Source organism: Lottia gigantea, assembly GCF_000327385.1.
Source record: "Lottia gigantea unplaced genomic scaffold LOTGIsca_33, whole genome shotgun sequence".
Classification (NCBI taxonomy): Eukaryota; Metazoa; Mollusca; class Gastropoda; family Lottiidae; genus Lottia; species Lottia gigantea.
The window spans coordinates 1,718,386-1,742,628 of record NW_008709110.1 but is presented as its reverse complement, the minus strand read 5'-3'; the positions used below and the strand labels follow the sequence as shown (position 1 = coordinate 1,742,628).

General features: G+C 31.9%; 3 protein-coding genes across 3 annotated transcripts; 1 reads left to right on the top strand and 2 right to left on the bottom strand.

Moving 5' to 3' along the window:
* Positions 1–366: 366 nt before the first annotated feature.
* On the top strand, positions 367–5,940 carry LOTGIDRAFT_120392 (hypothetical protein; the record flags this gene model as incomplete). Its single annotated transcript, XM_009058292.1, has 5 exons — positions 367–601; positions 3,541–3,567; positions 4,394–4,771; positions 5,051–5,221; positions 5,672–5,940. Coding segments are annotated over 5 exons (1,080 nt in total), but the record flags the coding sequence as incomplete, so codon positions are not given.
* A 1,748-nt stretch (positions 5,941–7,688) lies between these two features.
* On the bottom strand, positions 7,689–9,576 carry LOTGIDRAFT_162330 (hypothetical protein; the record flags this gene model as incomplete). Its single annotated transcript, XM_009058291.1, has 2 exons — positions 7,689–7,887; positions 9,065–9,576. 2 exons carry the CDS (start codon positions 9,574–9,576, stop codon positions 7,689–7,691), a joined length of 711 nt encoding a protein of 236 aa, XP_009056539.1.
* Positions 9,577–13,191: 3,615 nt separating this feature from the next.
* Positions 13,192–21,687, bottom strand: LOTGIDRAFT_162329 (hypothetical protein; the record flags this gene model as incomplete). The annotated part of the gene is made up of 12 exons (XM_009058290.1): positions 13,192–13,986; positions 14,394–14,470; positions 14,777–14,906; positions 15,245–15,391; positions 15,774–15,956; positions 16,504–16,695; positions 16,943–17,120; positions 17,337–17,426; positions 17,714–18,493; positions 18,842–18,949; positions 19,232–19,318; positions 21,572–21,687. 12 exons carry the CDS (start codon positions 21,685–21,687, stop codon positions 13,192–13,194), a joined length of 2,883 nt encoding a protein of 960 aa, XP_009056538.1.
* Between the last annotated feature and the right edge of the window lie 2,556 nt (positions 21,688–24,243).

Here is a 24,243-nt window from a genome sequence, read left to right as displayed (position 1 = left end):
ATTTACAATACACATATTTTCAAATATTTATACCAGTCTTAGAGCAGAATTCGAACTAAATGCTAAAACTTATCGGACTGTCCCGGACATGGTTATAGTCAAAGGATTATTCTCTCTATTGAAATTAGTGGAAAAAATTCAAGAATGATGATACAACGAGAATTGGAAAATATGTGTACAAAATGAGAAATTAATTCATCGATATTCTTTTTTTTTATCAAGCTGGTGCATTCAACCCCCTCCCCTCAATTCAATCAAAGAATGGGGGAATTGTTTTTTTTCTCTGTGCATTTGGACATACTCCAGATCTTCAAGGGATTAAAATGAAGTTCTAGCGTTTTTATCTTATTTTTTGTAGAAGTATACAGTAATAGTAAGAAGTTAGATGCATTATGTTTAGTTTGTGGGGATAAAGCATCAGGAAAACACTATGGTGTACAGAGCTGCGATGGTTGTCGTGGATTTTTCAAGAGATCTATCAGAAGAAGTTTAGACTATGTTTGTAAAGAGAATGGTAACTGTACAGTCGATGTTGCTAGAAGAAATCAATGTCAAGCATGCAGATTTAGAAAATGTTTAGATGTTAAAATGAACAAAGATGGTAAGTAATGAACGAATGATAATAGTGAATGTTTTATGTAGTTGCATCAAAAGTAGCTACTTAAAGATGTCTGTCCTAAATAAAAAAACAATAAGCTCCATTTAAAGAATGTGAAAAGTACAAAAATCAACACAGTCGACAACTATTGCAACCAATAAAAATAATTCTTATCGCAAAGTGCTTCTTTCATAATTGTCAACATACTTTTAAAACTTTGTCCATTCCTCCAAAATCCAATATTTAATAGGAACGTCCATTTCCAGCTGTTACTATGACCGAACTCTATATCAGCTGCATGAGATGAGCTGTAATCTATTAGCTTTCTTGGTACTGTTGACTGTTTTCGTTGCCGTCTCTCTCGTTATTATTCCTGCGATATTAAGAAGTTTTTAACACTAACATCCGCTACGGAATTCGTTCAGTAAATTAGTGTAGGAGTTATCGCCATGATGTTCTGCTCTTTAACAGTACAGAAGAAACGGGCGTGGAACAGTAATCTTTCAATTTAATACAATTATCTTTATCATATCTTTCATTAAGATTCACATTTGTCTCAATTGGCTTCCACGAAGTTATTGCACTTTTAAATGATGCTACAATCGTGACCTTTTTCAATTTAAAAACTAAGTTAAATTTTAGTTATTGTGGTTAATTTCAAGTGTCATTATTAAGTAAGTTGTCTGAAGTCTGCACTTTAAGACAGACGTTTTACATTCCACAAACTTATGCAACTACAGGAAATTCTGCACCTATTTCTCTATTTTAGTATCATGTCTGACTTGTTTCCACCTTTCCAAAATTGGCTATTTTAGTCCCGGATATATGTCATATACAGACAGAACATATTATTCTCAATGTGTGACATAACTTTTTATGGGTATGCTTTGTGATCTGGTGTCATTTAATGTCGAAATACTATGAATTTGATAAACAATTTATCCAACATAATCATACATTTGTACATGCACATACGTGACCATGACATTTACAATACGGTACATCATGTTATTCGGTAGTCAAAAGTCGGGCATTTAAAATGTCATAAATGAAAATTGTTCGAGCATTGAACAAAATTAAGCATATTTATCACGTTTTAAGATGCATAATCGAATCATTTTATTTGGACAATGCCTCACTACAACACGATAGAATGGGGATGTACATAAGAGCGAAAGTTCTGGATGGTAGTAAAAAGACATGATAGTAATTGAGCTACCCCTTTAAATTGAAGAAGATAAAATGTTAAGCTGTCAATGACCATGCAACAATTAAATCTTTTTTTCTTTAAGTAGATTCTTGTCAGTTGATTTAATTCAAGACGTTTTTAAGCCACACACGGCACCAATTAATAGAGAACTAGCCAGAACTGCGTATTATTGTCAGTGACACCTATTATACGACAAGAAATCAATTATGATTTATCGTATTCTAACAGATTCTGTTGATATTTCCACTTGAGTTCAGAAATGAGCCGAAAGCCTTTTATCGCCAGTTGTTAGTTTTCCTAATTTCAGCTCAACAAAAGTCCCCGGTACTAACTTTTCAAGCGTATTTCCATTCATTGAGTGAAATGTCGATTTGCTTAAGGGTGGATTTATTTGTGTAATTTGTCTCGTTAACGGTTTTACGTTATTCAAATATGCACTCAATTAAAGCCCGACTTATTTAGTCACGTATTAGACACGAAGAGTAGAGTTATAGGAAGAGATTGATGCGCAACTTGAGCTCAGATTTCAACCGCCATATGCTATTAAGTCAAAAGTTCCCAACCTGTAGCTGTATGATTAATGAGAAATCAGAGGTATCTGGTCGATACCTGTCCTTAATTAACTTGTTTAATAATCACAACCAATCTTCCTTCAGATAAACATTACACTTTTAACATTACATGCATAATTACATAGACAAGAAAATCAAACAAAGGGGAGTCGTGATAACTCGTTCTTTTTTTTTTAAATAAAGGGTTACAACAGCTCTTCTAGTTCATTTGAATCGAGCAATCTTAATTGATAACCTTAATCTTATGCAGATTTACATTTCCAGTAATAGATTAGTAAAATAGATATAGACTAAAAGGCACACCTTACGCCACCAAGTCTGTTGCCGATATATCAACGTAAATATTCTTGATATAACACCTTTCATCCTTTAAAGGCCTAGTAGATCACGATTTTTCAAAAGGCGGTCAAACTTTTGATCGAAACTTCAACAGTTTTAATCCAGAAATCAAAATTACTATCCATCGTCATGAACAATTGTTAGGAAGTTGAAAACTTAAGTATCTCGATCTAAAACAGCCAACTTCAACACCTGTACTGACGAAGGCACGTGCCAGTGTCTCCATTTCAATACAAACAAAATCGACAAGCCGGCAAAGCGCCTTAATTTGTACGCGTGTATTCCATTACTCGTTTGATGTTGAAATGGATTGAAATGAAGTGTAAGACAATAGATAGATGTATCATATAACATATTAACATTGTCCACGTGTCCATATTTAACAATTCGGGATTATTAAAACCAAAATCACTTGATGTTCAATTGAATGAAGAGAGGTTTCCAAGTAAAATGATATGATATTGTTAAAGATTGTCTTTAGTTGTCAGAACTAAACGCATGTTCAAACTCACACTATTTCTTCTTTTCATGCACATGAATATTACCAGAATAAGATTATCGTGGGATTATTTAGAGCCCATTCATTTCAAGGGGCATAATTTTATTTTTCTATTTTGAAAGACTCAGAGAAAGGCGGGAAAAATATGAGCGGGGAGTTTCCATGTAGTTCTCCATAGTTCAATTGGATAAATTATCTAGAAAATGTTACTCCTTTCTTCAGAGACACTTCTACAGAACATTAGGCTACATTGCAAATGTAAAATACTTATTTATAGTGGTATGTTTACTTTCTAAAAGTTAAGATTATTGTTCTATTGTAGCTGTACAACACGAACGAGCTCCACGATGTTATCAGTATAAAAGAGACAGTCCAGAAAGTATTCAACTCGATGAGAAGGGGATGTATACACCATTATCAGAATATATGGATAGATCTAGGTACGTCTAGTATTGTTATTACAGGTACATGAATATGTTGCAAGTAAATGAACATTCAAATGTAGCCCAATCTCGACTTTCATGTTAGAATTTAATTTAACCTCAATGAACGGTCAATATAACCACCATCGGGTTTTTTTTTACAGATTTGAAATGGCACAGTTTCCTCAGTACAGTCCACCTCTCGGTGTACCAAGTGAATACGGATATCCAACTTCACATTTATTTCAACCACTTCATCTCCATTTGGCAGCAGGTCAAGGACGAGGGCATCTCTATCCAACACCACTCCCTACAGCAATACCGCATAGCTTTCTACACGTGACACCACCACATAATACAAGCAGCATCAATACCAGTACGTCGAGTCAAGTCACCAGTAATGTTAGTAGTAGTTCTAATGAAAGTTTATCTTCTAGTGAAGCCAGTGATCCTGATATACGACCACTCAGTGATACCAAGGATATGTCTGCAGACTCTTCAGCTGATTCCAGTACCAATAAAAACAGAACACCTAGTCCTCCACCAGTTAAAGTAGAAAGCATCAAAAGTAAGTACATGTACATCATGCTCTAATTTTACAACTACAGTACGGGACTGATAAATCCAGCCTGGTGTATCATTGCCATCAGGACAATTCGAATTCATAATGGCGGTACCTTCACAACTGACAGAAACAACCTGACCATAGAAAGAGGCCGTTACTTTAATATAAACTACGTTTTCTCTTTTCAGACTCTTCTCCTAACAGCAATAACAAACTATCATCAAACTTGACGTCAACACCAATCATCTCATCCTTTCACCAACCATTCCTTACCAAGATAACACCGACTCATCCTATTCCACCACCTTCTTTCTCATCTCCCTTTACTTCATCAACATCATTCCATCTACCTAGTTCAGTCCAAGAACATAATTCATACGATAATGCATCGTCTGAGAACGTATTCGAAACTGCTGCTCGTCTGCTGTTTATGTCTGTCAAATGGGCACGAAATATACCATCATTCTTACAACTTCCGTTTAGAGACCAAGCTATATTATTAGAAGAATCATGGAGTGAACTATTCATACTCAGTGCATCACAGTGGTCGCTTCCTTTAGATGCAGGTAAGGCGGGTTATTATCTTCGATAATAGAGAACTTTTCTGTTCAAGGGAGGTCAATCTTGTGTATTCACATACAAAAAGCATGATATCTTAATATTTTATTAATCTTTTAGTTAAGATGATTGTAAACAGCGTAAATTATGATCTTCGTATGTCAGGATAAACATGTACTATATTGTTAAGTTAACTACCTATGACGTCATTGACAATGTTGACATCGATGTCAGATCGTACTGCAATCTGTAAAGAAATACTTAATCATGTTCTCTTTTTTCTACAGCAACATTATTGATGGCAAGTGGAGTAACATCTGAAAACTCGGCAACAGAGAAAAGTGTGTACATATCTTCACAGATTAGAAGTTTTCAAGATATCATTAACAGATTTAATTCTTTACGTGTTGATGCTACAGAATATGCATGTCTTAAAGCTTTGATACTTTTTAAATCGGGTAAGGAATAATACTACTTAGTAAAGGCAAGAAGAGAAAAAAACTATGTTATTGAATATGGTATTGCATTGCGTTACCTAACATTGATCTTTGACCTATTGTAACTACATAATTTGGTAATGATCGTTGATTGTAATGTAAACAGATTATAAGTTTTATTCTCAACAACGATCAGTCTTCAGCTGGTTTTATGAAAAATATGTTCGGACACTCTTTCAATCCCCCAACACTCATCGTCGTGATTTCATTAACCCATTTTATATTGCAAAATACAAGTGCTCCATGGCACAATGTTCCCATGATGTGTTGTGTGAAGGTCTTCGGAAATTACCCAGGATGAGTTAGTTGTGTGTAGGAGTTGGGAAATTTAATTTAACAAGCATACCAATGAGTCTTTCACTTATTATGAATATTACGTACCGTATTTCAAAACGTTCAATAACATGTCAGTAATATTTTCCAAAATTAATTTTTCAGAGACAAGAGGGTTGAGAGATCCTTCTCAAACAGATACACTTCAAGATCAGGCTCAACTTATGATGCACGAATACATTCAGTCTCATCACCCTGGTAACAAGGCAAGATTTGGTAAATTGTTACTGCTACTTCCAAGTCTCAGAGCAGTGAGCGCTCGTACTATTGAAGATATCTTTTTTCGAAGAACGATTGGAAGCATTCCCATAGAACGACTTTTGTGTGACATGTTCAAATCAAGCTAAAACTGTTCCGAATCTACAAAAGAAAATAGACAGATAATTGCTATGATTTACCGGAAATCTCTTCTATCACGTAAACGATATGGCGTTTTCATTGGCAGGTGACTTCCGGTTTAAACAGGAAACAGCAGTTACTCTGCATTCCTTTAAATGTGACGAGTTCAATGACATGTTGTTTTATTTCGGAACTAGGACTGTTTTTGTTATGGTGTACACACCTAGTTAGTTTGTATACCACTTATTGTTATGTTGTGACCTTGTTAAGTTTTTATTATGGTGCTACGGATCGGGAAGTGCATGTATATATAACTTTTTTTGGAGACAATGTATGGACTTTTGAGACTAGACTGACATTTGGACTAACTTGATCTTTTGAATATGAGAAACACAATGACCTAACCCATTTACTGTTTGGTGGGATAAAAATGGTAGCTCTTAAATTCATCATGACATGAAATCTGTCCAAAACGAGATTATTGGAATATTTGTTGCTATGCTAGCTATCCTAAAAATTATCACTTGGTGTCATTTTGCACCAGGGTTTGTCTTGAGGTTTATCACCAGAGACGTATTATTAGCACAGTGTAATTTATAAGTTAATAATTATTAATTCTATTAAGTGAGTTCTATCTATATCCTTTGATTTGATGGCGTCTTGTACGTATTTTACATAACAAAGTTGCGTCTTGTGTTATTGAACTATGACATTATATTAATATTAATTCCAATTGTAAATCAAATGGGAAGTAAGCTATAAAAAGGAAATTAAATTAACTTTAGTAACGTTTAATAAACTTTCTGCTCTTATATTGCGTCATTGAGATTGGCCTGTAGGTTGTTCACATTGAACAACATGCTATCTTCATTTTATAGCTAGAATATCACAGATTCTGTAAATTATGATAAATGTAAATTCTGTAAAATTATTTACAGTGTTGACTACTTGACTGTCAGCTCTATTCATAAATTTATCTACTTGCCTTTTGCATCAGTGGATGATTGAAGAACTAATTCAATTGTATGATATTTGTGTATAGCTCGTAGTACATTCTATTCTTCATTTATTTGCTGTGACATTCATCTTGTATTGTATAGCAAAATGTCTCTCATGTACATTATCTTTGCCTTCTTCATTCTTATTCTTTCTTTCTAAAACTTCCGACTGAATTGTATATTATTGTATAATTGTATGTAATTGTATATATTGGTGTGTGTATTCTTTTGTATTGTACAGTATTAAATGTAGTATGGCTCGTTACTTTTTTTAATGTTATTAATACCAGTGATGAATTTCAACAAAATAGACCCACATATACCCATCGATTTAAAGGGATACACTCTCAAATGATTTATTAAAGCGATTTTGATAATTCTAATGGAGGCTGAAATTGTTCACTAGGTAGTCAAAGGCATTGCTCAATGAAGATGGATTTGAACCCTAGCACCTTCGTTGAGGCAAAAAGAAATGCCACAACATAAGACCCTGTGTTTCCAGGCAGGACAATACGATGAGATTGGAAAATAATGTTCAGATTCTGCTGTCATTTCTTTCGCAAGTTAAGGTTATTCTGAATTCTACATGTCTATTCCATTTATCATAATGTCACTATTTCAATTATCAAAAGGGTTGAATAACACTTGTGATTGTAATAATGTGGTCAGGCCTTTTCCTAGAATTATGTAGACAATACTTTAATGGTAGATGATATTTTATTACGATATATATTTAACGGTAAATATGAAATAACACCTCAGGAACTGTCAGTGATAAAATATTTATCCTCTTCCCGTGTATTCCACACTCGGCATAGGCGTTTCACAGAACCTTCTTTGTCGTTTCCATAAGCTAAAAACAGTGTTTGGTATACTGTAAATTTTTCACTCTTTAGACCTTTATGTAATCTTCCTCGATGAATTCTGATACGAGAATAATACTCTGGTGAAATTTCACTGAAATATTCAAAATGTGTGGGTTTAAAGATGGGTTTCCTTATTTTCATTAATGAAATTGAAAATGCTAATACTTATATGAATAGAAAGTAGGGGTGTTCTAATGACTGTAAAAATCCCAGTTTGTCTCACATGTCCAGAATTAATTCATAATTATCTAAATTAGAAGAGAATTACCAGCAGAATTCCAATGAGTTACCTATCAAGAAAGGTCAAAAAATGTTTTTTTGTTTATCCAGACTGAACATACATGGACATGATTGGTTAAAACTCTTAATTACATTCAATTTCTGAGACAAACGTACGACTGGTCTGTCCCTTTACATGATAAGCCAATTACCAATTACTAATGCCTACAGCCGCAGTTGATTTACCAATATATCAGTTTTTGCAGCAGTTTTATTAGTATCAATGATACATCAAATTATAATCAAATCAAATATTTTAGTTCTTGTTTTTTATTGAAGGCGGAATGACTTTTTATTAAATGTTCTTCAGATATGTTGAGCTAGATTTGTATTTGAAGATTTGTTTTTGAGGATATTTTTGGCAAAAATTCTACTAATCCAATAATTTGAAAACCGAATGTTTATCGAAGAATGTTCATTTTAAGTACAAATTATGATTTTTGTATACAAATGTAAATTTTCAATGACAAATGTTGAATTAAGCGTGCAAATCAAGAGATAAGAATTTAGAATTAAGAATTAAGAAATAGCAATGAAGAACATTGAATAAAAAGCCATTCCGCCTTCCATATGTTTTAACTTTCCTAATATTGATTGCACTCATTTGATAAAATTGTTAAAGTGGTAACATGTTGCATAACAAAACATTCACAATGAGAGTCACATTTAGCCTATAGATTGACATATTTACTAAATTACATAATTTATGAGGCTTGAAAAAAAAAATAATATGCCGTGTGTGTACATTCGAACTATTGACTGAATAATCCTACATTTCGGGTTGACATTATAGGACATTTTCACAATTGCAATTCGCATCGCCATTCCGACTACTTGCACATGCTAAGGATCGGTAGAAATCTCATAGAAATAAACTTTATAAAGCCACACAGAGCAGAATTTATAGAACTCGTTAGTTTTAGAAGTTTCATTCACATCCAAACCAAATTGTGTTAAACTAGTACGTTAATAAACGGTCAAATTCTTACCTTGCCATATCACTATGAAATTCAAAATTATGCCAATCAGTTATACCTTGAGGAGAAGAGCATAACACTAAATTCATCCAGTCACCCCCAATTTCTTGTTCTGCTGAAACGTAGGCCATTAGATATTTCTGATTTTTAAATTCATCCACTAAAATCTGGTCTGCCTTCCATATTTTATCGAAGACCTCTTTGGTCAAGATTTCCCGCGGTTTACTGAAGCCGAAAAACCCTACGAATATCAGTTCTTCAGGATTCCTCATTGATTCACCCACATCGCTATCTTCAGTTGCGGATTCTTGTAATAGTTGAAGAGTTTTATCTCTTCCCTTTGGTAATATAAGACGAATTTTTCTGCCATTTGGTAATTTGCTGATAATTCCTGATTTTAATTCTGTTGGCCAGTTGGAATCTTTCCTTAATTCCTGTAAAGTGGTATATAAAAAGTTCTGAACTTCCGACAAGTTTTCAAAATCAGCTTTAAATGGTAGTAGAGAGATATCGGCGCTAGCCATGATGAACTAATATTTCTAATGTGAATTGATAGTAAAGTTGTCCTACATATCATATCCTATCAGCTTTAATAAAAAAAAATTAAAGTAACTGTTAGAGTTTTCCTATTGTCACGTTTTAACCTTGACTATCGTGGTTAAAGGAAATGTATTCTGATCTATTCAAAGGGGGCAAATAGTGACGTCTAATAGAAGACTTACGCTTAGAAATAGAAAATAAGGCTGGCACATCTATAATGTTATATCTAACCACATAACACAGCCCTTTCTCCAAGCACAGTTCTCTGAGCACCCATGTTAGATTAAATTTGAACTCAACTAAAATTTATAGGCCTACTGTGGAGTGTGTCTTTAGAGAGGCGGGGTCATGCTTATCATTTCGGAACACCTGGTGTCAACTCGACTATTCTCTCAGAGAGTCCACATAAGTAACATTATGTATTTGGTACATTTATATCACGCAAGTTTGAATTCAATAGGGATAATCAAGCATGGTTGGGTAGGTAGGTAGGTATATAGGTGGATGACAAGTTAACGTTCGCTTCCAGCGGATGCTGATATCGCAAACTAATGATGAGGATTATTTTGTCCTATATATAGTGAATGCTTTCAATACGTGAACACATTGCATAAATTATATCAATTATACAGCACAATGTATAAATAATATATGCCAACCAGTTTGTTCAAAAGACACAAAGTCAGTGTGTCCTATTTTTTAACTAGAGTTCAATGGTTGTTAAAATCTACTGAATAGTTGGACACATTATTTTCCTTTTCAGGCAATATTATATATTATTAACACTCAATTTATTGTCATTTGTGACATATAATGCGATTAAATAGAAGATATTGAATAGATGTATTTAATATACATAAATACACACATTACATCATGCATATTATGTTTCTGTCTAATGTTATATTGGGAAATATATAGGCCTATTTCTTATGAAATGTGAAATGTGCCAGACAAGGTAATATACGCTCACTGGTAGCTTTGATATTGAATAAAAATAATTGGCAGTACAGTAACAATTACCAGTATGAAATATTCAACCATCAGTCATACACTTATTTTGAACTTTTTAAGGCAATACTGAATACAAGTTTGGTCAAAATCTGTCAAGAATTGGGCCTTCTAGAGTGTCTACAAGGCTAAAACTTGGACGCGTTTTTAAGAACAAGGGCAATAACTCATACTAAATATTTTTCGATTCTTCTGACTTTCGATAAGCTTCATCCTTGGTTGATAACAAACACTCACACCAAGTTCCTTCAAAATCCGTCAAGAATTTTGCCTCCTAGAGTGTTTACGTGCTACAAATTGAACGCATTTTCAAGAACTCATACTTACCATTTTTCGATTTTTTCCGATTTTCAATAGGGTTCATCCTTGGGTGATTACAAACACTCACACCAAGAACGCGTTTTCAAGAACAAGGGCAATAACTCAATGCTAATTATTTTTTTTTGATTTTCAATAGGGTTCATCCTTGGGTGATAACAAACAGTGTGTCTAGAGTGTCTACGAGCATTTCAAGAACAAGGGCAATAACTCATACTAAATATTTTTCGATTTTTCTGATTTTCAATAGGGTTTATCTTTGGGTGATCACAAACAATTATACCAAGTTTGGTCAAAACCAGTCAATTGTGCCTTCTAGATATTACGAGCAATTGTGGACGTACGTACAAATGTACGGACATGGGTGACGGCGTTGAACTATTGGAAACAATCGAGGATGGTGTTAACACATTGACAAAATCAGCACATTCAAAACAATTAACTCATGCTTCTGTGTGAGTTCCTTTGCATCAATTTACTGTTTCTATATAGTGTCAATAAATCAGCAACAATGGTGGACTTTAGCCAAAGTGTCGTTGTAATGGCAACGAACATGGCAGTTCAGTGTCGTTGGATTGACGACTATCAAGGACTAAGTCATTATAACTTTCAAACGCAGATAATTCTGGACACACATGGATTTGAAGGCTCAAATTTCGCTAAAAAAAATCCGTTTCTGAAGGTATAATTGGTCAAACGGATGGTGAATCTGTCCCTTTAAAATCCAAACAAAGCCATAGAAATAATTACCACGCAGAAGCTTTGCTTTACATTCACATGGATGGAAGACATTCAACAACATACAAGACCACCAAAGAATTCACCAGAAAACGCTTTAATAAATAACAAAACTACATAAATAAATAAATAAAAAGCTAATATATACATATCACATGTATTTTGTTTATTATTTTGAAAACAAAAAACGATTGACAAGCGAAGGATATTTTATAAGTCAGAGGCAACAAGTATTGATATATATAAATTTATAATAGTTTCTGCAATTTTATTTATCAATAAGCTTACTTAGGTAAAAGATCGGCCCGTATTTTGTACTTAGTTATTCAACTTTCTTAACGGCAAATGGTAATTTGTGACTTCAAAATACATTTTTAAAGATAAAATGATGACCAATTCAAATCTTAATTTCAGTACTAGTCTAGAAAATTTCAGTACAGAAATGACTATATGTATCAGGTATTTTGTAGACAATATATCTTGAGCCTTGGTAATCCCAAAATGTTCAGTCCCAGTTGTAAACATTAAGTAGAAATGGTGCAAATCGTGATAATTCAATTCTATTTAAATCATTTTAAAGATAAAATATTTTTTCTCTAGTCAATAATGTATCATTATTTTAAGTAAGTCAACAAATTCAACATTTCAGGAAGAATTTCAGAATCTTTCATCATTCTGAGAGATTTGAGAGAATGTCATTTGTTGACAGAACTTATTATCTTATCTGGGTTCTAATTGGTCATGTGTGTATAACATGACTTATATAATATATGGGAGTACTTACAGAAAAATATTTTTTTTAGTACAATTGGGTTCAAGTGTCAACTGTCTGGTGATATCAATCTTCACAATGTTAAGCTATTACGAACTATGTCTAATACATTCACTGCAAATAGCGACCTTTCTTAAATCACAGCAGTTTGTGAATGCAGGTTTTGGCTGTATTGTACGCAAGGGAATATGATCAATCACAGCCCTTGACAGAAGTCTGTAAAGAATGATCCATAATGTTAACCGTCTTTCTGTCGTGGGCTCTGATTGGCTGAGTACAATCCAATAAAATCGCCGCAATAAGAAACATGGATCATGAGTCAAGATGTTTGACACAGTCCCTTTTTTTGGCACAGTTCTGATAGCATGGCATTATGAAGATGCGTTATACCCAACTATGTAATTTAATACAAAGCCCAATAAAGACAATATCAATAGAGAATGTTTAATTGCTCATTGAGATAAGTATCTTAAGGTGTTCAGTGGTTCAGGTTACCAAAACTATGGTGGCAGAGGGGGTCGATTTCCAGTCCATTTTTAAATAATAGGCAGCGGAGGGCATGATACAGTGGGCATGATTCAGTGAGCAAAATATTATTCCCTTAAAATACGCCTGCAATTGCAGCTAGAATGTTCGACATCCTGGGTGTGGTTACCGTCCAGATGCACTTTGTACTTTGATTCTATGGGAATTTTGATTAGTATAGTTTAAATACAATTCCATATATCACAGTTCAAATGTCCATGGAAAAGTGTTAAAGTCATTGACTGGGTTGGTGAAATACAACCTCAAATAAAGGTAGAAGTCGTGTCCTACTATCCCTTCCAATTGATCTTGACTCTAAACACGAACTCATAGTTGATGTACTTCTTTTAAGCAATTGCGAATCATCTGAAGAAATTATGGTATATGCTGGTGAGGACCATCTCCTCTCTTTCATATCATCAGTTAATGTCTTGTGTTTTCGTAATACCACTGGCTCAGCCAAACCATCTGCCTCTTTAACCTGACTTGATTGTGTAGCTAACAGACTTTGGTTTGTATCAGCATATCTTGTCACCGATACAGTATCAGGACTTCTGGGTCTACTTCTTTCTTGAAATGGACTTAAACTACTGCTTCTGAAAATAGGAATCTTGGTAGTAATTCTAGGACTGGTATTTGAAGGTGATGGTATCCTGTCTGACTCTGGAGACCAGCTGATTTGTCTATGGTAAGAAGGCGCTGCTTTCAATCTTAAATATGAATGTGTGACTTCCTTTGAGGAATCTCCTATTTCTTCTTTTGGGATGGAACCAACTTTTTTTATCACTTTACTACTTTTACCAGATTTCGGATGCCCATTTTGTCGAGATGTAGAAGGCAGAGAAGGATTAGCTGCTGAAGCTGATGATGTCACTGGAGTCTTATTTGAAATCTGTTTTGATTTTGTATGAGACCCAGAATTAGAAATAAGTTTTTTGCTATTTGTACTGTTTTTGTTTAAACTTGTTGCCTTCTTCTTAAATTCATGATCATCTCTCAAGGATTGTATAACTGCACCAGATATGTTGGTCTGAAATATTCAAATGCAGAATGCTAGAAAATGTAGAATGTTGGTAAAATGTAGAATGCTAGTGAATGCAGAATGGTAGTAAAATGTAGAATACTAGTAAAATGCAAAATGTCAGTGAACTGCATAACATGTCAGTAAATTGCAGAATGTCATTAAAATGTAGAACATTAGTAAAATATAGAAAGCTAGTAAAATGTAGAATGTCAGTAAAATGTAGAATCTAGTTAAAGGCAGAATGCTAGTAAAAGCTAGAATGCTACATATCATAATTCAGACATTAACTGAACTATATCCTAGTGATCAATTTTAATATTTTGAAGTCAATGGGACATCTCTCTCTCTTTCCACTCTATTTGATAAAATTTGAAAGCAATTTTTTTTTTCCACTGCTTCTTTCATGTACATACCTTTCTGCTTGAAGGTAGTTTTGGTGGTCGTTTTCTAGTCATATTGTTACCACTATCAAAACAGACATACGATGCACCTAGAAGATATAGATCATAAGTAATACCAAATACAATCAGAAAAAAAGCAAAAACTGCTTCCAAAGTTAAGAATGAAACAGAATCATAAGCTGTATCTGAATTTATGACATCAAATGACTTTGTCATTACTTCTCACTATATCCCTTCAATATTTAGCGATCATTCTAATTGACTTGAGTTCATCTCATGCCACAGATAATTATTTCAGATACACAAACCTGACAGCTAGTTTTGGAAAGAGATGTTAAATTTCCCACTGTGAGGTGTATGAGGAAGAAACAGGTATAAGAAATCAAGAAACTTACACGAGAGTATTTTGTTACGAATAGTTTCAGGTAAAACAGCCCAGTCTTCTGTCAATGTAACTTGATGTATGTTGACGCGCAAAAACGTTTCAGATTTCTTCAATAAATACTTTATAAATTCATGAAGATCCTGAAAGTCAGTAAAAATAATTTAATTCAATTTGCTCTCCATTAAATTCAGTAGCAATGCTGATATTGTTAATAGAATTTTACCTTTCTAATTTCTTTTCTTTTTTTTTTTTATTTCTTAAAACCTTCACAAAACAAATATAATGTTAGAAGCCAAATTGTCTTTTCCATGTGATTCCAGTGACTCATTCTACTGTGTAATTAAGAATTAAGAAATATCTCAATTCACTATTTTTCTTTGCTGATGAAACACCATGCCTTGATATTCTGGGTGAAAATCATAGGTGTTCAATTGAGGATTACTTTTGAAAAAAATATTTCTAAAAATTACACTTTTACCTCCCTTCCAGAAGAATCTTCTAATGATGCATTATATTCATCTAGTCTTAATAAAGCTTGGTAGATTTTACAACCATTAGATGGACTAACAGATTCTATAACTTGACCAAATATATCTTCTAGTACACTGAGATTCCATGCTGCTCCCTACAAGTATTAAAAAATACTATGCTACATATGTCTGAGTAATTTTATCATCAATCACTTAATTGGTACAATAACAAGAGTGTTTCAGAAGTCAATGTCAGATGAGTTATTAGCTTCACTGTAAAAATCATGTCATGATATTTGCTGAATGTTTTTTTCAAGACTTAACAAAATTCTCAGTCCCTAATCTATCTGAAGGTGCTCTCACACCTAAGCAATGAGCAGTTGTGTGTTGTTACAAATAATGATGGTGGTCATGAATTATGGACACAACTCAAAACTCAGTTGTATGAGAGTTTCACAACCAAACACAACTGGTGATCTCTATGGTCTGTTACCCTTTCCAGAAGTACAAGAGACTACAATATAACACTTTTCTCACCTTTTCCCAACCTAGAAACTGCTTGCTTCCCATAATAGAAATGAAATTATTTGAGATGAATTGAATAGTTGCTGTCATTAGCTGTGATGTTAGATGAAGAATTGGTTCTGCCCATTTAACATGAGGTACATTACCCTGCAATTTATGACTGTCCATAATCATATCAACAACATTCTGTTCAGACTGAAATAACAATTATCATCATTTTGTTCAGACTGAAATAAAAATCAACTTTATTTTGTTCAGACTGAAATAATAATCAACCTTATTTTGTTCAGACTGAAATAATAATCAACAACTTCAAACTAAAGCTTCACACTTTTGTCCCTCTTGGTGTCAATATCAAAGTTTGACTACTTATATGAATAGGTAATGTAAAATTTTAACAGAGAAAAACTGGATATATAACCAGAGAAAACTAAATATGAACAGAGATAACTACTTACTTGAACAGAGAAAACTAGATATATGAACAGAGATAACTAGGTACATGAACAGGGAAAACTAAATATATGGACAGAGAAAACTAGATATATGAACAGAAAAACTATATATGAACAGAGAAAACTAAATATGTGAACAGCAAAAATATAAATATGTTACAATGAACACTAAATATGAGCAGATAAAACAAGATAAATGAACGTAGAAAGGGGCGCAATATATAAACCTGTATTTACTAGGTGCTGTGTCAGCTGGTAACATCAATAATGAATTAAGATTGACTTACTATCTGTGATATAAGTTGATCACAACATAATGTTAAAATATCTTCATGTTGACTAGCAAAAGATCGTGATGACCAGAATTTAGTGAAGTATCTATTGATCCATTTAATACATTTCTCTTGTAAATCTTGTAGATTATAGGTAACTGCTAGAGTAAGAGCATCACCAGCTAATGACAAACAAGATGAACAAGGCTGAAATTAAAAATAATATTTGGGTTTAAGTCATAAAGTATGGTTTTCTCGTTTCTTTTTTTTCTGGAATACATCAGCAAATAATGATCTCAAATATGATTTAATACACACATAAGAAAAACAGAAAGGAATATTTCTTCCACATTTTATTAATTAGTTTCAGATTTTGTGGATGCAAAGTAACAGCTAATAGATATTGTGTATTGTAGATGCACTACAAATTTGACAAAATGAAAACATCAATTACCTTGTGGAAAAAATGACAATAATCTTTTATAATTAGAAAGGATGAAATATGTTTCAGTCCTTTCATACCATACATATCACCTACAACTAATAAATCTGGAACGTTACATGTTTCTATAACATCTATAACACCACCATACAGATATAATAGGGCTTGTTCTACAGCTCCTGGATTTATACTGTAATGAACAAATTTAAAAACATTATAAAGTTATATCAAATTTTTCATCTTTTGCTAGCAAAATTTCAGAAAGTTATTGTGTAGGAAAATACATTAGCAGACATGAAAAAATGAATTATTTACCGTAGATGTTTGTCACATCAAGGACATAGGTCATTGAGCAAAATGCTGATTTACTCAGAAAAACTTAGTAAAGCAGATTCAAGATACTCACCCCTCTAGTTCTATAGTTTGACTATCACTTTCTCTCCATTGACCACCTAACATAGCTTCAAAATACTCACTTCTAGCAGCCAATATACATCTGTTAATATATAAAAAAATATCATATAAACTTATTGTAGCAAAACATAGCTTTAAACATAACACAATGACAAAAATGAAAGTAATTTGATACCTGCTGAAATTGCTGTCCACTGCAATAGAAAAATGTGAGTTAGTCATGTTTTCGGTTTTCAGAGTTAACTACTAAATATTATTCTTTAAGAGTCTTGATCTGGGGATTGCTGAATTTGAAATGAGCTTTTGATTTCATATATTTGGATTAACATCAAAGTAAAAAAAATTTCTCCTAAAAAATCTTCAATTTACTTTTTTTGGAAAATGAAATAAAAAACAAACTTGTGTGCTTTAAATTGCTGTCCAGCAACAACCAATGAACAATCACAACACATCTCCTGTAGGAAGGCTCGCAGTAAATCTTCACCAAGAATACTACAACATTGATGAGGTAGAGAGAGACTATATGACAGTTTGATTAAATCAGGTAAATTGGTGTTGTCTGTTACTAATGTTGACACATTGTCATCTGTTACTGATGTAGACACATTGTCATCTGTTACTGATGTAGACACATTGTCATCTGTTACTGATGTTGACACATTGTCTGCTGCTATTGATGTTGACACATTGTCAGCTGCTACTGACGTTGACACATTGTCCTTGGCTATTGATGTTGACACATTGTCCTTGGCTATTGATGTTGACACATTGTCCTTGGCTATTGATGTTGACACATTGTCCTTGGTTATTGATGTTGACCCATTGTTGTCTGTTATGGAAATATTTTCCTTTCCTTCACAAACATTCTCTCCATTCCTGCTTTCTTCATTGACAGAAATACAGATAGAAACAGGATTACAATTAAAATTTTCTACAGTATTAACGTTTTCTGTAAGATGGACATCAGAAAGATGTATTTCACCAGTATTTTGTGAGTTTGATTCTGGGGTGGGATTAAGAGTATTATTTTTATGATTTGAGTAACATGAATTATGGTTTAAGTCGTCTATTTTCTTGGTAGTTTTATGGTTTAAAGAGTCTTCTATTTCATCTATTAAACTATTTACATTTTCAGTATAGTACAATTGTCTGAAAATACAAGTTGGCAGTAAAAATGAGGTATACTGTTCATGTTTGCCAGGTGACCACACCTAATCATAATTACAATAATTCTCATTTGATGATATCCAAAATTATTAAATTAATTACAGTTTCTTTCAAAATAATTTCATACCTACTTATGAGACAATAAAATGCAGAGAATTGCTTGAATATTTCACTTTCATTTTTTTCAAATTTAGTTGCCTGTCCGTTGTCTAGGCCACATCCGAATATATCTAACATGGATGCCCATAGCTACAGACAGCTACATGGGATAATGTCAATTTTCTGTGGTCAGATAAAGCAAAGTTGTGTCACATAAGGGATGAAACTTACTTGACAAAATCTTCAAGTCTCCTGCAATTTGACCAAGGAATGTTGACTTTATTGATAGAATCATATTTGTCTGAATCTATTTTTACAATTTCAAATAATCTTTTTGCTCTGAAAAATCAAAAGTGTTATAGAGTTGTGGTCAGTGGTCACAGTTGGTAAAGCTCTGATAATAAATCTACCCCTAAGATATGGATTTGTGTTTCAGCATATGACCTTAAACAAGCAAATTAAGATTTATATACATGTAATTCATAAAAACTTATATATCCGAACAAATTTTGCACATAAAGTCAATCAGTGAAAATATGTAAGAAAAAGTCACAGTATGCAGTTTGCTATAAGATTAATTGACTTTCATTGTAACTGTAAGATATAAGGAGGTACACTAACCGTGCTTTTAAAATAAGTAGATGACTAGGAACAACATCAACACCATCAGTTATATTAACATCAGGATGTATCTCTTCTGTTAATAATCTATAACAATAGTCATAAATATAATAAAAGATGTATCTCTTCTGTTAATAATCTATAACAATAGTCATAAATATAATAAAAGATGTATCTCTTCTGTTAATAATCTATAACAATAGTCATAAATATAATAAAAGATGTATCTCTTCTGTTAATAATCTATAACAATAGTCATAAATATAATAAAAGATGTATCTCCTCTGTGAATAATCTATAACAATAGTCATAAATATAGTATTAGATGCATCTCTTCTGTGAATAATCTATAACATTAGTCATAAATATAATAAAAGATGTATCTCTTCTGTTAATAATCTATAACATTAGTCATAAATATAATAAAAAATGCATCTCCTCTTTGCATAATCTATAACAATAGTCATAAATATAATAAAAGATGTATCTCCTCTGTGAATAATCTACAACAATAGTCATAAATATAGTATTAGATGCATCTCTTCTGTTAATAATCTATAACAAAAGTCATAAATATCATAAAAGATGTATCTCTTCTGTTAATAATCTATAACAATAAATAAATATAATAAAAGATGCATCTCCTCTGTGAATAATCTATAACATTAGTCATACATATAATAAAAGATGTATCTCTTCTGTTAATAATCTATAACAATAGTCATAAATATAATAAAAGATGCATCTCCTCTGTTAATAATCTATAACAATAGTCATAAATATCATAAAAGATGCATCTCCTCTGTTAATAATCTATAACAATAGTCATAAATATAATAAAAGATGCATCTCTTCTGTTAATAATCTATAACAATAGTCATAAATATAATAAAAGATGTATCTCTTCTGTTAATAATCTATAACAATAGTCATAAATATAATAAAAGATGTATCTCCTCTGTTAATAATCTATAACAATAGTCATAATTATAATAAAAGATGCATCTCCTCTGTGAATAATCTATAACAATAGTCATAAATATCGTATAAGATGCATTTCTTCTGTAAATAATCTATAACAATAGTCATAAATATAATAAAAGATGTATCTCTTCTGTTAATAATCTATAACAATAGTCATAAATATAATAAAAGATGCATCTCCTCTGTTAATAATCTATAACAATAGTCATAATTATAATAAAAGATGCATCTCCTCTGTGAATAATCTATAACAATAGTCATAAATATCGTAAAAGATGCATTTCTTCTGTTAATAATCTATAACATTAGTCATAAATATAATAAAAGATGCATCTCCTCTGTTAATAATCTATAACAATAGTCATAAATATAATAAAAGATGCATCTCTTCTGTTAATAATCTATAACATTAGTCATAAATATAATAAAAGATGCATCTCTTCTGTTAATAATCTATAACAATAGATAAATATAATAAAAGATGCATCTCCTCTGTTAATAATCTATAACAATAGTCATAAATATAATAAAAGATGTATCTCTTCTGTTAATAATCTATAACAATAGTCATAAATATAATAAAAGATGTATCTCTTCTGTTAATAATCTATAACAATAGTCATAAATATAATAAAAGATGTATCTCTTCTGTTAATAATCTATAACAATAGTCATAAATATAATAAAAGATGTATCTCTTCTGTTAATAATCTATAACATTAGTCATAAATATAATAAAAGATGTATCTCTTCTGTTAATAATCTATAACAATAGTCATAAATATAATAAAAGATGTATCTCCTCTGTTAATAATCTATAACATTAGTCATAAATATAATAAAAGATGTATCTCTTCTGTTAATAATCTATAACATTAGTCATAAATATAATAAAAGATGTATCTCTTCTGTTAATAATCTATAACATTAGTCATAAATATAATAAAAGATATATCTCCTCTGTTGATCATCTATAACATTAGTCATAAATATAATAAAAGATGTATCTCCTCTGTTAATCATCTATAACATTAGTCATAAATATAATACAAGATGTATCTCTTCTGTAAATAATCTATAACATTAGTCATAAATATGATAAAAGATGTATCTATTCTGTTAATCATCTATAGCATTAGTCATAAATGTAATATATTAAGATGTATCTCTTCTGTAAATAATCTATAACAATAGTCATAAATATAATATAAGATGTATCTTTTCTGTTAATCATCTATAACAATAGTCATAAATATAATAAAAGGTGTACCTCTTCTGTAAATCATCTATAAGAATAGTTAAATAAAATATACCATACCATAAGATGTATCTACCCCTTTGAAAATCTATCCTTACCTAATAATATCTTCTTTCAAATTTCTTTTTAATTCCACTTTCAGTTTCTCTTTTTCTCGCTGACATTTTTGTTCAAAAGCTTCACTTAAAATAACATTTTCTTTTGGTCGAGCCATTTGGTATTATTCAATAGCCTTTTTCTGCAAAACCTTTAACACCAACAATAGCCATCTTCATTATTGTCTTCTTGTTTCATAATTCTGTTATAAAAAAGATAATTGACAAATCTAGTCAGTAGAATGCTATGTATAGAAAGAGAAGAGAAATAAAGACCAGAAAACTAATATCTTCTTGTATAAAAAATGTTGATGAAATTCTTAATAAATATAAATTTAAGTTGTTAATCTAGGTATGGAATTATGCATAAGCTTAAGTTAAGTAAATTCATATTAATTCCAGTAGCTCCCCCTGTATTATTATCTGTAAAGTGTGAAGCTGTAAGTTAGGCTTTTAGTTAAGATAAAAAAAACACATAAGGTTTTGTCTGAGAATGATTGAATTTTAGCAGAAGGATATGACCCAAAGATTATCAGGTAGGCTATATCTCACAGATACATGTACGACAACACCTGTGACCCTAGATTCATTGCTGAATCATGACTATTAAAAGAATATGAAAATGAACTCAGGATACACAGACATGGTCATATGTCCTCTTAATATAATATCATAGTGCCTAATAGATCTACTTGAATCAGCAACATGCGATAAAGATGTTATTGCATAGACCTATAATTTTCTTTTATCGGATCTATTGTATGTGATCTGTTCGATGTCATTTTTAGGGTGTCACTGTAACTGTCAATGTCAGTCACTGTACAGACATCAGTAGCCTAACTCTAAAAAGAAAAAAAAGCGTCAAAGTAAACGTGTTTCTGAATTTCTAGCACAGATTGAAACATCTGCAGCTAAAGTAAGAGAGTATAAATATTTCGGGTTATACCAAACAAGACTGCCATGCTCTGAAGAAACAAAAATCGACAAATTGTTGATAAAATGATTACCAATTTGTCTAACATTAGCATTACAAAATATAAACAAAAATAAATTAGAAGGCGAGATCATTAGGTATGTTTATCTATGTACTTCACAACGTTAAAAAGGGACTGGATATTGCTTTCTACCAAAAGTAGACTATTATTGTTCTCTGAAATAAAAGAGTTGGCCAAAGAGAGGTAATTTGAATATAAAGTAAGCCTACAGAGTACAATAATTTTCTGAATTTGAGAACAGAGCCCTTGATGAACCACCAAGAAAGGTCATAAAATAGTCTAATACTAGATATTCCATGCATGATAAAATCTTGCTTGTTGAATCAAAATCAGTAAAGGACGCCTTCTCTTTAGGACCCTTAAACTAAATTTCCAGAAAGTTTTAAGTAGTGAGCACCATGTTTTATTATACAATTACTTGCATAAGGGTTTCCAACTACATGAATAAAATAGGCCTACGACTGACGATTTCGATATAATCGAAGCAACTAATCAATAGGCGGAAACCAAAACTGCAACTACAAAGACGTACTCTCTTAATATTGCTCTCTGGTAATGTCGAAGATTCAAGTTAGGCTTTCTAGTCTGTAGGCCTTTTATGATGGGTATTAGAGACAATTATAGCTTCAAGAGTAAAAGTCATTTCTATTTTGACTTTTTTCATCTGGAATGTTATAAATACCCTAACGTAATTCGGACGGGAAATCGCAATTATTAGCGCAAAATTTGACCTTGAGAAGTTATGAGAAGAATTATCATCTTTATTATCTACATGCTTTGGAAACCGGAAGTCGGGTTTAAAGTCCACCCAGGTAATAATGTCATATAATAGGTCTTATTTGTCTTGGCTGTGAGCTCACCACCAGGACAGAAATAGAATCGTTCGTTTATGTAGACTTAAGTTTGTTTTTTTTTTTTGCAAAGAGATAAGATAGTGAGTGAATAAAATCGGCTGTGATTCAATGTTTTGAAATATTTATAGTTTAGAAATTGTGACACGTTTAACCTTGGATACTCTGAATAGTGTATGTTGAGTTCCCACTAACCCATATTGGTGACAATACAAACATTTCAGTTGATCATATTGCAATATCATGTATAATGTTTTTAAGGTATATTGACTTCTAATTATTGTCGTTTTAATAACAGGGAGAGTTTAATTTTAGGTACCGGGTATTGCGTTGGAAACGTTTCGAAATTCTTTCTTCATTTTTACAGGTTGGGTGTTTTTTTTATTATTCATTTGAAATTGCAGGCTAATCTCCCTATAAAGCCTATTATCATGCCTATCAGTTGGTATCCCCTTTAACATCAGTTTTGATTTTTGATTTCAACGAGTAAATCAAAATTCGTTTTGATTTTTAGTGTTAGTGTTTGAATACTCTGACGAGAGATTAAAAGATTTGTGACATTTATTCTACTACATGAAATGTTATGGAAACTATCTTGTTTCATTTCACAACAAATACTATCTCAATGTCATGTTAGAAAATTATCAACGTTTCACATCTCATCTCAAATTCTTAAAAAATCCCAAACGCCACACCAAGTTCCTCTCAATGCTGTCTGTTTGAAGTTGCCATTGAATGAGTTCAGGAAATATGGAACTTTGACTGGTGGAATATCATCAGAGAAGGATTGTCTGAAGATAAATCTCTATAATGAAACAAAAACATTTGC